The 12,247-nt window shown below is 49.6% G+C and overlaps 1 protein-coding gene across 1 annotated transcript; it reads right to left on the minus strand.

The window, feature by feature from the left end:
- Positions 1–1,888: 1,888 nt before the first annotated feature.
- Positions 1,889–11,835, minus strand: XCR1 (X-C motif chemokine receptor 1). Its single transcript, XM_043587226.1, has 2 exons — positions 11,713–11,835; positions 1,889–5,023 (listed from the first exon to the last, which is right to left on the minus strand). The coding sequence occupies exon 2, from the start codon at positions 5,004–5,006 to the stop codon at positions 4,011–4,013; it is 996 nt and encodes a 331-aa protein (XP_043443161.1). The 5' UTR covers positions 5,007–5,023; positions 11,713–11,835; the 3' UTR covers positions 1,889–4,010.
- Positions 11,836–12,247: the final 412 nt, after the last annotated feature.

The raw sequence follows: 12,247 nt of genomic DNA on the forward strand, positions 1-12,247 counted from the left end.
CTCGAGAGCCACAGAGCACTCGGGACACATTGGCCTCCTGGATAATTTTGCCTAAGGCCTAAATGGAGCAAATTTCCCACCATCCTGACCCACACAAGGCTTGTTCCACGCTCTATGCCCCATCCTCTTCCTGTATCCCTCCCTTCACCCTGAATCCTAACCCAGATCCCCCACAAGCAGAGGACTTTTAGGAATCTTATATAAAGACCGAGGTCGAGATGAGGGGAACACAGCCAGGGATGAGTCCATACACACTACTCTTTTATTTGTGCATATGATTCAATGACGCTTCCTGTCTTTCTGAGATGATTACAGTCGTAAATCCTATTTGGGGCTGAATCACTGGCAGAGCAAGTACTTTTACACACATGATCTCATGTGTATCTTCATTGTGTGAATAGAGTCTGTCTTTGTGCTTTTGGCATTTATACAGCTTTACAGATGAGGACGCGGAGAGTCTGGGAGGCCCGTGGTCACAGTGATTCAGTAAAGGACCTTAGATTTGGGGTTTGGGTCCAAGGCTCACATCCCAAGGGCCTTCTCAGACAATCTACTTTGGGATCTGTTCTCCTGGTTTTTCCAGACTCATGGGCCTCTTTGTCCCGTCACAGGGAGGCTTTACAAATGAAAGCTGTCAGGAGTTCAGCAAACCAGGCGATGTGTGGGCTGATGGGCCATAGGGAAGAGTCATGGGACGCCATTGGGCAGTGCCTGGTGTTGACCAGAAGGCATAATGTAAGCAAGTGTGGAAAGAAAAAACAGAAGTAGGAAAAAGCCAGAAAGATGCTCTCCTATTCACTTACTCAACCAACCACAAACATTGCCGGGCGTTGAGGGAGGTTCTAGATCGGCCACACGTGGCTTCTGCCCTTGAGGAACTTCCATTCTGGCTGGGGTCATCTGAGGTCTGGGGCTGCCCTGGGCTTGGAGTTCCTATTCAGAGACCAGCAAGGCTCCTCCCTTCCGGGTTTTGTCCAAGAGAGCGGGGTGGTGGGAATGCTGTGAAGACATCTTCCCTGGGAACTACCGTGGATTTTTTGTGTTCCCGGAGCAGCAGAAGGTCCGCAGCCCTGTGTCCAGGGCAATTTTTATTGACTCTCGTGGGACAGGCCCACAAGAGTGCAGCTGTGGTTCAGTGGGCGGAGGGAGGGGACAGAAGGAGGTTGTGGCCAACAGAGTGTGTGGTCAAGGTGGCCACTAGTGTGCAGTGCTCTGGCTGATTTTTTTCAGCAGTGTTGCCCATAGGCTCCTTTTCTGATAGGGCGTCTTCCCATCACGTCTCTGTTTCTCTGCGCCTCTTGCCTCAGTTTCCCAAGGAACTAAATTAAGAGAAGATGCTCTACTCTCTACCCTTGGAGATGACGAAACATCACGAGAAATGTAAGGACATGGACACGACTGCGTTCAGTGAAGTGCCCTCAGGGGTACGGCTGAATGTGTCGGAAGAAATGCTTAGATGAACATCTTTGGAGGTGAAGGGATGGGATGGGTGAGGAGCAAACGAGGCGAGCCTCTGTAGTGACGACCCCCCTCCCAACCTGCCTTCCAGGAAGAGTGGCGTTAAGACCGCACTGCGTTGGTTTGGGGGGTTGCGAGCTGGAATCGTCTCCCCCTCTCCTCCCAGGGCTCAGCCTGCCCTCTGAATAAAAGTCAAACCGGGGCGCCTGGGTGGCGCCGTCGGTTAAGCGTCCGACTTCAGCTCAGGTCACGATCTCGCGGTCCGTGAGTTCGAGCTCCGCGTCGGGCTCTGGGCTGATGGCTCGGAGCCTGGAGCCTGTTTCCGATTCTGTGTCTCCCTCTCTCTCTGCCCCTCCCCCGTTCATGCTCTGTCTCTCTCTGTCTCAAAAATAAATAAATGTTAAAAAAAAAAATTAAAAAAAAAAAAAGTCAAACAAAACTTTAATAATACTAGTTTGAAGGGGGTGCTGGACGACTACCCCGATCAGAAGCCTGAAGGCTTAACTCTGAGCCACGACTACCTCATTGCCTCTTTCCTTTTGCTGTTTCTTCTGTCCGTGGTGAGTGATGTCCCCACCTATTGGCTGGCAAGTCCATGAGAGCTTTATCCCTTCATGAGGGTCCCAGACTCAATGCGTTTGACAACTGTGCAGAGGCGGGCTGCTGGTGAGACGGGCTGGCCCCTGCCTGACCGGACGGCTGTGCCGGCTGGTTTTGGAGGGGTTGGCTCTGCTCAGTCCTCGGTGACTGCCGGGTGAGACCGTCTGCAGGGCCAACGTGAGCACATCCTAAAGTAAGCATAGTCAGAGTGCAATCTGGCTGCTGAAAACCCGCAACTGGATGGGAGACGTGTTGCATATCATAGCTCCAGCTTCTTTCACATGAGCCGGCCCCTGCATATTTGGCCCGTGATTCTTTGGGGGAAGGAACGAATGGAGTAAGTGCCACCTTCTGCATGAAGCATTTACTTGGAGGATATAAAGATGACGAGATACCACTGCCTCCCTCCGAATGCCAAGAGCCCAGCTCCAAAGGTCCAGATAAGTAAACACCCACCTTGGCCAAGGCACCCAGGGTGAAGGTTCCTGCAACACCTCCTGCTCTCAGGGTGCATATTGAGCTGACCCTTCAGATTCATCACTGTCACCAGGAATGTTCTCCACCTGCCTGGTGGGTGGCACCCGCCTTCCCTGGCCACGCCCATTCCAAACCTGAGTCATCTTTGAGTCTTGCGCTTCCCCTTCCTCCACCCCCACGGCCCAGTCCTGCTGACTCTGCCTTTCCCCCATTCCCTCAGAGTTGTTCTTGCCCACGGTGGCTGCGTGTCCATGGTTCCACCCGCAGATGACCTCGCTTCCTCAGCATCTCTTTCCCCACCCAGTGTGCTCTGAATGGACACCGGGGTGCTTCGGGACCCTCAGCGGCTCCTCATCTCTTGCAGATAGAGCCCCAACACCTCAGGAAGTCTTTCCGGGCCCCTGCAAGTTGGCACCAAGGAACTTTCCCAAACTTCCTGCGGGCAGGAACCTGCTCTTCCGACCTGCTAGGCATGGGCCCTGGTGTTCCATCACTGTGTATGAGTGGGAGCAAAGAATGACAGGTGTCACTATTCTTCCAACGTATGTATTTTGGGGGGCCACGCCTGGGGGGCACGTGCCTCTTGCCCCAGGAGGCTAGTTTACCGATATTAACCTTTCTTCCCTAGTCTACACTCTCTGAGCACCACGCTTATTCGTCTCTGTGGCAATGGCTGTCACTTGACCTTGCTTTTTGGTTAGCAGCACACATGCCTGCCTCCTACACTGTCCCATAGCTTCACATCCCAAGGACGTACATGAAAGCCACCTTCTAACCTTTCCATACAACAAACCTGGTCCCGATCTGTAAACCTGATTTAGTTCCGGAGCGGGGCCTTTGGAAAAGCTCCCCAGGTGATTCTGACGTGCACCCCAGTTAGGTACATTCGGCTGTAACTCCTTGAATTCCAGAGTCTTCCACAGTCCCCAGAGTGGGACTTTGCACACGGGAAGCACGGAATATATGCTTGTTGAATAAAGTAGCTACCAATAACCGCCCTCGGCTGGAGCTTAGAGAGCATGTGAAGCCTTCTCCTCTTCACCTCCGGCTACAGGTTCCATGACGTATTTGCACTTGGGTGGCCAGGCTTGGGGGCGTTTTACTTGGCTGGGGAAGACTGAAGGTCCAGTTTTAAGAATTAGGCCAGTAGCACCTGCTGGAAAGGACTGAGTCTCGGACCCTCAGGAAGTCTTGGAAGATCCTCCTTTCTGGGACTCCTTCAAGTCTCAGAGCCTTCTGAACGAAGCGATGTCTAAGCGAATGAATTAATAAAGGCAAGAGTGATGAAGTCAGAATTCAAGGCTTGTTTTTGTGGACGGCAGTATAACATTTCCAGCTGGGAGCCACTTTCTGCAGAAGGGGCGACAAGTGGGACCTGCTGGTGGAAAGGTACTGCTTTGGCCCCCAGCCCCATGGCCTTGGCATTCCCCACGGTGCCCTCCACGGTGCTCCTTCCTGCACCACCGAACTCCCTTTCAAAAGAAGGAGGCGCCCTCATAGTTGAAGGGGCCCAGGGTGTGAGGGGGGATGCTGGACGCCTGCTGCCGGCAGAGCCAGAAGTGCCGGAGCAGACTTTTGAGATGCCTGCGGAACTTGACCCCGACAAAGACGTAGAGCACCGGGTTGAAGCAGCAGTGGGAGAAGGCGACGTTGCGGCAGATGAGCAAGGCGTAATCCAGCTGCTGGATGAACTCGCAGCTCTGGATGACCCCGAGTTTCAGCAGTGTCTGTAGAAACAGGATCAGGTTGTAGGGAGCCCAGCTGAGGAAGTACACCACCACGATGGTGAAGATGAGCCGGACCGTCCGGTGGTGCCGTTTGGACCGCGAGCGGAACAGGGTCCTGAGAATCTCCACGTAGCAGAACAGGATGATCCCGACGGAGAGCAGGAAGATGATGTTGTGCTGGTAGACCGAGGCTATGAACCATCTGACTTCCGAATAGTTGCAGCCCGAAGGAAACACCTTGTGGAAGATGGCATCGATGATTGAGGACAGGATGCTGGTCGCCCACACGGCCGCGGTCACCAGCACGCGGCACTGGAGCGTGTGGACGCGCATGGACGAGAGGGGCCTCACCACCGACACGTAGCGGTGGACGGTCATGATGGTCAAGAAGAAGATGCTGCTGTAGAGGCTGATGGAGAAGATCATGTTGAGGAGCTTGCAGAGGAAGTCCCCCAGCACCCAGCCCCAGTGGTACCCCAGGATCCACACCGGCAACAAGAAGGAGAAGGCCACGTCTGAGAGGCACAGGTTGAGGATAAAGACGTTGGTGAGGGACTCCAGGCTCTCGAACTTCACCAGGACCCACAACACCAGGCTGTTGCCCACCAGGCTGAGGAGAAACACCAGGAAGTACAGGATGGTGGTGCTGAGGGTGGCAAAGGCGAAGTTCTTGCTCTCACACAGAAAGCTCTGATCGTCATAGTCAAAAGGAGTGGTGGACTCTGGGATGCCTGAGGGCTCCATCTAGACATGGAGAGCATCTGAAATGAAAGAGATGAGGAGTTTCAAGCCACATGGTTAGGCGAGGATCGATAGGACCCACGTTATAAAAAAGTGTGGTCCAGGGGCGCCTGGGTGGCTCAGTCAGTTGAGCATCTGACTTCAGCTCAGGTCATGATCTCACGGTCCATGAGTTCGAGCCCCGCGTCGGGCTCTGTGCTGACAGCTCAGAGCCTGGAGCCTGCTTCGGATTCTGCATCTCCCTCTCTCTCTGCTCCTCCCCCCCTCATGCTCTGTCTCTCTCTCTCTCTCTCTCAAAAATAAATAAAACATAAAAAAGAAAAAGTGTGGTCCATGGTCCAGCCGCCCATCGTGAACTATTTGTAATGAGACTAAGAACTTTTGCCGAAACATGAAGCCACTAAGCAAACTGTATAGTTTGGTGGGCATTTTTTTTTTAGCCAGGCTCTCTTGATGGGGGAAGTGGTGCATTCATTCATGTTCATTTACTCTGTCACAAACCCACTTTCTCTTGAAGCCTGGCATTGGAGTAGCACTAAGCTAGACCGGTCTCCCAGTAGGTGTATGAGAAAGAGCAGCGGAACCAGATTCAAAGAACTGAGGTCAAACTTGGGCCCCATTACTGTATTTCTGGGCCAGCTATCTAACCTTCCTGACCCTAAGGTCCTCATCTATAAAACAGGGCTAAGGATCCCCACATTGTTCCTTCGTCTATTTACCAAGTGTCTAAGTGAGCATTGACTCTGCCTGCCTGCGTTCCTCACTCTGTCTCTCCCCCTATCCCTTCCTCCCTCCCTCCCTCTCTCCCTCTCTCCCTCTTTCTTTCTTTCTTTCTTTCTTTCTTTCTTTCTTTCTTTCTTTCTTTTCTTTCTTTCTTTTTCTTTCTTTCTTTCTTTCTTTCTTCTTTCTTTCTTTCTTTCTTTCTTTCTTTCTTTCTTTCTTTCTTCTTTCTTTCTTTCTTCCCCCTCCTCTCCTTCCTTCCATAAATCCTGACGGCAGGATTGTTTCAGGAAGCTTGCTGTCTCTTGGAACAGGTCCAAAAAGAAAGGAGCAAACATCTCCCATGGGAACTCAGGTAGGAAATAATCTCAAGACTCCGATGAACACTGAGACTCTGGGAGACCAAATCGTCACTAACACAGATGTTCTGTGGAAGAAAGTATATGCAGAGTGACCTCTGAGGACCAAAGGAGCCATGAGGCAAAAAAAAAAAAAAAAAAAAAAAAAAAAAAAAAAAAAAGCTGACTGGTCCAATTTGCCAAGAAATGGTTTAGTAAAGGATCTTATGGACAGAAGTCTGTCTTGGATGGCTGTGAGTTGAGTAGATCTCTGCACCCCGCCTCCCGTAAGACCCGATCTTATAGCCCTAGAGGCTGGGGAGTACATCCTGGGAGACTCTCAGGAGGAAATGTTTGAGAATAGCTGTGTGTCATAGTCTTGTCTCCAGAGCAGGTCAAGGCCGCTATGCCCCAAGTGTATACTTACGGGGTTCTTTATCATGCCCGTGGCTGGACAAAAAAGAAAGAATGGTGGTGGTGGTGGTGTGGGGGGGGCTTGGGGGGGGACTGTGCTCAAGAAGGCTCCAGGTCACAGAGTGGTCACCATGGTGGATTTGTCCAAGATGGCGTCAGGCTGGTTGACGCGGAGGATTAACTCTCAGAGCAGAAAGCCGCCTCACGCGGGAGTCTGGTTTACAGAACTTCCTACAGAGGCAAGCAAGCCGAAGCAACCTAAGTATCCGGTAGGAGGGAAGTCGCTAAGAAACCCGCACGGAGTCACATTGATTCAATCCTCGGCGCTAGTGAGGTTTTGGAAACGGGGAGACTAGAAGGCCGAGGAGAGGAAAGGGAACGTGACGGAAGAGCCAGAACTCTCGTTGAAAGACGTGAGTGAAGCTTTGGGGAGGAAGACGGGAGACTGGGCGAAGCGGCTGCCTGCACCACGTAGGGGCCCCCTCGTCACCTACTAGGTGCCAGGCACCACGCTGGCACAGGCTACTCGTCTGCTCCCTCCCTGCCGTGACTGTCTGCAAGGCCGTCAGAGGACACTGAGGCTCCGACTGGTGAAATGGCCTTCCCAGTGTTAATAGAGCCAGGGAGCAGGAAGGAGGGCCAAGCCGGGAGCCAGACCTAGGCTCTCCTGCCTTGTATTTGGAGAAGGAGAATTGGAAAGGTAGCCCGAGTGTCTCACTTACCTAGTTAGGGGCGGGAGGAATAACAAAGGGGGTCTCCAACGTGTCCTATTTTTAATACTGTTTTCTTACGGATTTTAAGAGCACTCCTTAGTCTTGTCAACCAGTTGGGCCTTTTCTTTCTCGCCTTTGCTTCAAAGTTTATTTATTTAGGGGGGCCTGGGTGACTCAGTGGGTTGATTGTCTGACGTCAGCTCAGGTCACGATCTCGTGGGTTGTGAGTTTGAGCCCCACGTCAGTCTCCGTGCTGACAGCTCAGAGCCCGCTTCGGATCCTGTGTCCCCCCTTCTCTCTGCCCCTTCCCAGCTTGCACTCTCTGACAAATAAATAAACACTAAAAGTAGAAAAATAAAGGTTATTTATTTTGAGAGAGAGAGAGGGAGAGAGAGAATCCCAAGCAGGCTTCACCCTGTCAGTGCAGAGCCCGATGCGGGGCTCACTCTCACAAATGGTGAGATCATGACCTGGACCGAAATCAAGAGTTGGAAGCGTAACCCACAGAGCCACCCAGGCGCCCCAACCCACTGTGCTTTTTAGCTTTTCATTCTGTCCGGGTCTTTTCATTTTTTGACATTTAGAAAGTAGGAGCTTACATCTGATTCAATACAACAGTACCTGATGACCTGTGACGTGGGGCAGGCCCTGTGACAGATGCTGGACTCTTGGGTGGAAACACGACTAATAAATAGTCTCTGTCTGCAAGAGGCTTGTAGTTCGGAATGACATCAGAAATCGTACAAAAGTCTGGGACCTCCTGTCGTGTGACTAGTGGACGTGCAGGTAGTTTGGGACAGGAGCCTTGTACGCACCCCTTACGTCGTATAGGTGATCCCCAAGTCTGCTGCTTGGCTCTTGTCTTCCCCTGACCCAGACCCAGTGGAGGCCGACCCATCTTCTTAACATCAGCGCCCCAGCTGCATGGTTGGAAATTTCTCAAAATGAAATGGCTTCTCCTGACAAAGGAGGTAGGTACCTTGTCCCTCTTTTAATTTAGTAAAAACAAGTGGCTTTAAGGGCGCCTGGTTGGCACAGTCGGTTAAGCGTCCGACTTCAGCCAGGTCACCATCTCGCGGTCCGTGAGTTCGAGCCCCGCGTCGGGCTCTGGGCTGATGGCTCAGAGCCTGGAGCCTGTTTCCGATTCTGTGTCTCCCTCTCTCTCTGCCCCTCCCCCGTTCATGCTCTGTCTCTCTCTGTCCCAAAAATAAATAAACGTTGAAAAAAAATATATTAAAAAAAAAAAAAAAAAACCAAGTGGCTTTACACACTCTCGGTGTTGTCACATCTCTTGTGACCACCGAAGAAAGCACCGGAGAGATGGGGTGGCTTCCTGCGCTGATGATTTGTGTGGAATCACCGAAGCAGAATAGTCACACGTCTCTCCTTGTAGTGGAGTTCACGTTTTCTGCTCCACTGTCCAGAATAAAAGAAGTCCTCGGGCTGGTCTGGGATGACAGGAAGCCAGTGACCAAAGTGCTCAACGTCGGTATCTCCCGCCTCACCTAGTCTTTTCCTGATCTGTGGTCCTGAGTAGTGCAGCTTGAGTGGGCTGGTAAGAGAACTTTCCAGTTCCTGTTCTGCCAGGTTACCAAGTACTGAATTATTTACTATGGTGAAGAGAACACTGAGTGGGTTTCACTTCTCAGTAAAGGCTGACTAAGCTCCAGTGAACTATCTACAAACCCTGGAACAAAAATGAGACCCGAACCCAGAAACCTTCCTGTGGGCACTGCTGAGCTACCAAAACATGGCAAACATTGGAAGGGACTGGGCATCTGAAAAAGGAGAATGGTGGGAGTCCCGCTTTTAGGGCTTTGGCCTCGGGGCAGGACCCGGTCATGAGGGGCAGTTCAAATTCCAGTAGCAAAGTCACCATTTTTTGGTCTTGAAAAACCAGAGGGCTGAGTTTAGGACAACCACAGCCACTGGAGAGGAGGCGAGGGGACATCACAGAGAGGCTGTCCTCACTCTCTAGCTGACCTCTGAACCAGGACTGTCCCCTGGGAAAACCGGAGGCGCCGAACTGAGGTGGACTCACTGCCCACGTCAGGGGAGGCCGAGTTTAGAATGTGAGCCGGCCACGTTGATTATGTGCGGAAACCAACAACATATAAAACAATCAAAACTTTTCAGAAGAAGGAAACAGAGTCCGGTCTGCACAGCGTAACGTCCACGATGATGAGGCTACAATACCACCTGTGCAGCACAGGGAGAAAAAGCAGAACGTGGCCCCTCCTCAAAAACGTGGCGCCTCGGTGGCTCAGTCGGTTAAGCATCTGACTTCAGCTCAGGTCATGATCTCGCGGTTCGTGGGTTCAAGCCCCACATCGGGCTCGCTGCTGTCAGTGTAGAGCCCGCTTCGGATCCTCTGTCCCCCTCTCTGTGTCCCTCCCCTGCTTGCGCTCTCCCCAAAAGAAAATAGATGTATAAAAAAAAGATAAGAAACTGACCCTGAGATGCCCCAGATATTAGAATCTACAGATATGCATGGGAATGCAACACTTTTCACTGTGCCCCAGACTACAGGGAAATATATCCCTAATGAACGGACAGGTAAATCCCAGCAGAGAAGGAGAAAAAAAAAATCTATGAAAGAACCAAAAGGAAGTAGAAACCAATAACCATAAGATATCTGGAAGAGCCAGAATAATTTGGAAGGAAAACAACATACTTCTTTTTTTTTTTTTTAACTGTTTTAATGTTTTTATTTATTTTTGAGATAAGGAGACGGGGCAGGGGGAGGGAAGAGAGAGAGAGAGGGAGACACAGGATCCGAAGCAGGCTCCAGGCTTTGAGCTGTCAGCACAGAGGCTGACGGACGTGCGGCTCAAACTCATGAACCGTGAGATCATGACCTGAGCTGAAGTCAGACGCTTAAAGGACGGAGCCACCCAGGTGCCCCCTAAAGCAATATGCTTCTAAAGAGTCTGAGTCAAAGAAGAATTCCCAGGCAAACTGTGAAATATTTGGAACTGAATACTAAGAATAAATGGCACATGTTAAAACTCATGGCACACAACTGAAGCATACTTAGAGACAAATTTGTACCTTTCAATGCTTAGGGTAGAAAGGAAAGAGGTCTAAAATTAAGGCTCCGAAATCAATGATTCAGAAGCTGGGCAGAAAAAAAAGGGCAAATTAAAACCCAAAGAAAATAGAAGAAAAGAAATAAAGATAAAAGAAGAAATAGAGAATCAGAAGAGAGAACATGTGCAAAACCAAAAGTGGTTGCTTGAAAAATTTTTTTTTGAAATATAATAAAATTCTAGCTACATTGAGAGCAGAAAGAAAGGGGACACAAATTCTGAATAGCAGATTTGAAAGAATGGTTATGGCTGCAGATTATTGCTGTACAGATAGATCTTACCAACTTTAAATGACTAACAAAGAAAAAAAAAACCAAAAAGAATAAACGACAAAGAACCATTACGATCAATTTTATGCCAGATTCAACAACTTACATAAAATGGACACATTTCTTTAAAAATTCAACCTACCAAAGCTGGCATGAAGTGACATGGCAAATCCGAAAAGTCCTACCTTTGTGAGACAAATTTAATTAGCTATTAAAAAAAAAAAAAACCTTCCCACAAAGAAAACTCCAGAACTACATGATTTTTTTCTCATACGTTCTGTCAAACATTTAAGGAAGAGGTAACGCCAATCTTAGACAAACGATCTGAGATACGGGATGGAATATTGCTCAGATCGTTTCATGAGGCCACCGTCACCCTGATACCAAAACCAGACAAAACCAGCACAATAAAGAAAACCACAGACCCATATCCCTCATGAACGCAGACACAAAAATCTTTATCCAAGTATTAGCACATCAAATCGGCAACATAATTTAAAAGGAGGATACGTCGTGATCAAGCGGTGTTTACCCCAGAAATATGAGAATCGCTTAATGTCTGAAGAATCAAGCAATTTAAATCCTTTTTGCATTCACAGAATAAAGACAAAGGCCGCATGACACTGTTTGATCAACGCAGAAAAGTATTTGACAAAGCTCAATACCCACTCATGATGCCAACTCTCACCAAATCAGAAATTAAAGGGGTATTGGACGTCTGTAAAAGCGATTCCACTCTTCTGTTGGTTATTCATTCATTTACTCAAAAGCTTCTGGGCTGGGCTTGGGAGGTCTTGGGGACACAAGGGAGAATGGCACCAAGTAACTCTCCGAGTTCCTTTCTAGGAGCCCGGTTCCCTTTTGCCTGTCACTGCTCTCCCTCCCTGTCTCTGCTTGCCCACCTCAGCTCCAAGAGAGCAAATGTAGCTTTTCCTGTCCGCCATATAACTTGGATCGAGAAACCCAGATTTAAATTATCCAACCACTAAGAATAACAATGCTTGACCTTAGCGATGCAGATTTGGGGGAATCCCCATGAGGGTTGGGGCCTCTCCATATTTACCAGCTCTCCAGTTGGTTCCGATGCCCACAGGGAGTTGAAGAACCCATGGTACAAGCTATTAACATTAGAGGCAAACACAAGTTACACACATAAAGGAACTCACCTATATGTACACCTCCTGTGTGTCTTGAGGCAGAAATGATGCTTCCCTCTTGCACGTTGTGCTCCAAGAAACTGAAACAGCCAGAAGCTAGAGGAAGGTCGGAGAAAACTGTAGTACGCTGTGTCAGAGGGAGACAGGGAGCCTTGACTAATCCCTCCTCTCCCACCTCCTGGCTTCCCCCTTGACCCACCCCCAACCTCCCTATCCCCACCCAAGACCTCACGTCACAACCTGGCCCCATCACTGGTCACCCAGCGTGTCTCCAAAGGCAGGTGGGGTCGACAATGCAGGAGTCACCTGAGCCCCCGGATCCCACTGAGAATAGAGTCAGGCAATTTTGGAGTGGGAAGGGATCCTAAAGGGTACGTTTTTCAAAAGCTGCATTTGTATGTTAGCCGAAATTACATTTTATTAATGTACCAGTTACGTATGATGGCGACGATGATGATTTTAAGTCGAGGTGAAATTCATGTAACATAAAATTTGCCATTTTATTTTATTTTATTTTATTTTTTTAATTTTTTTTCAACGTTTA

This window comes from Prionailurus bengalensis, chromosome A2 (genome assembly GCF_016509475.1).
Source record: "Prionailurus bengalensis isolate Pbe53 chromosome A2, Fcat_Pben_1.1_paternal_pri, whole genome shotgun sequence".
NCBI classification, from domain to species: Eukaryota; Metazoa; Chordata; class Mammalia; order Carnivora; family Felidae; genus Prionailurus; species Prionailurus bengalensis.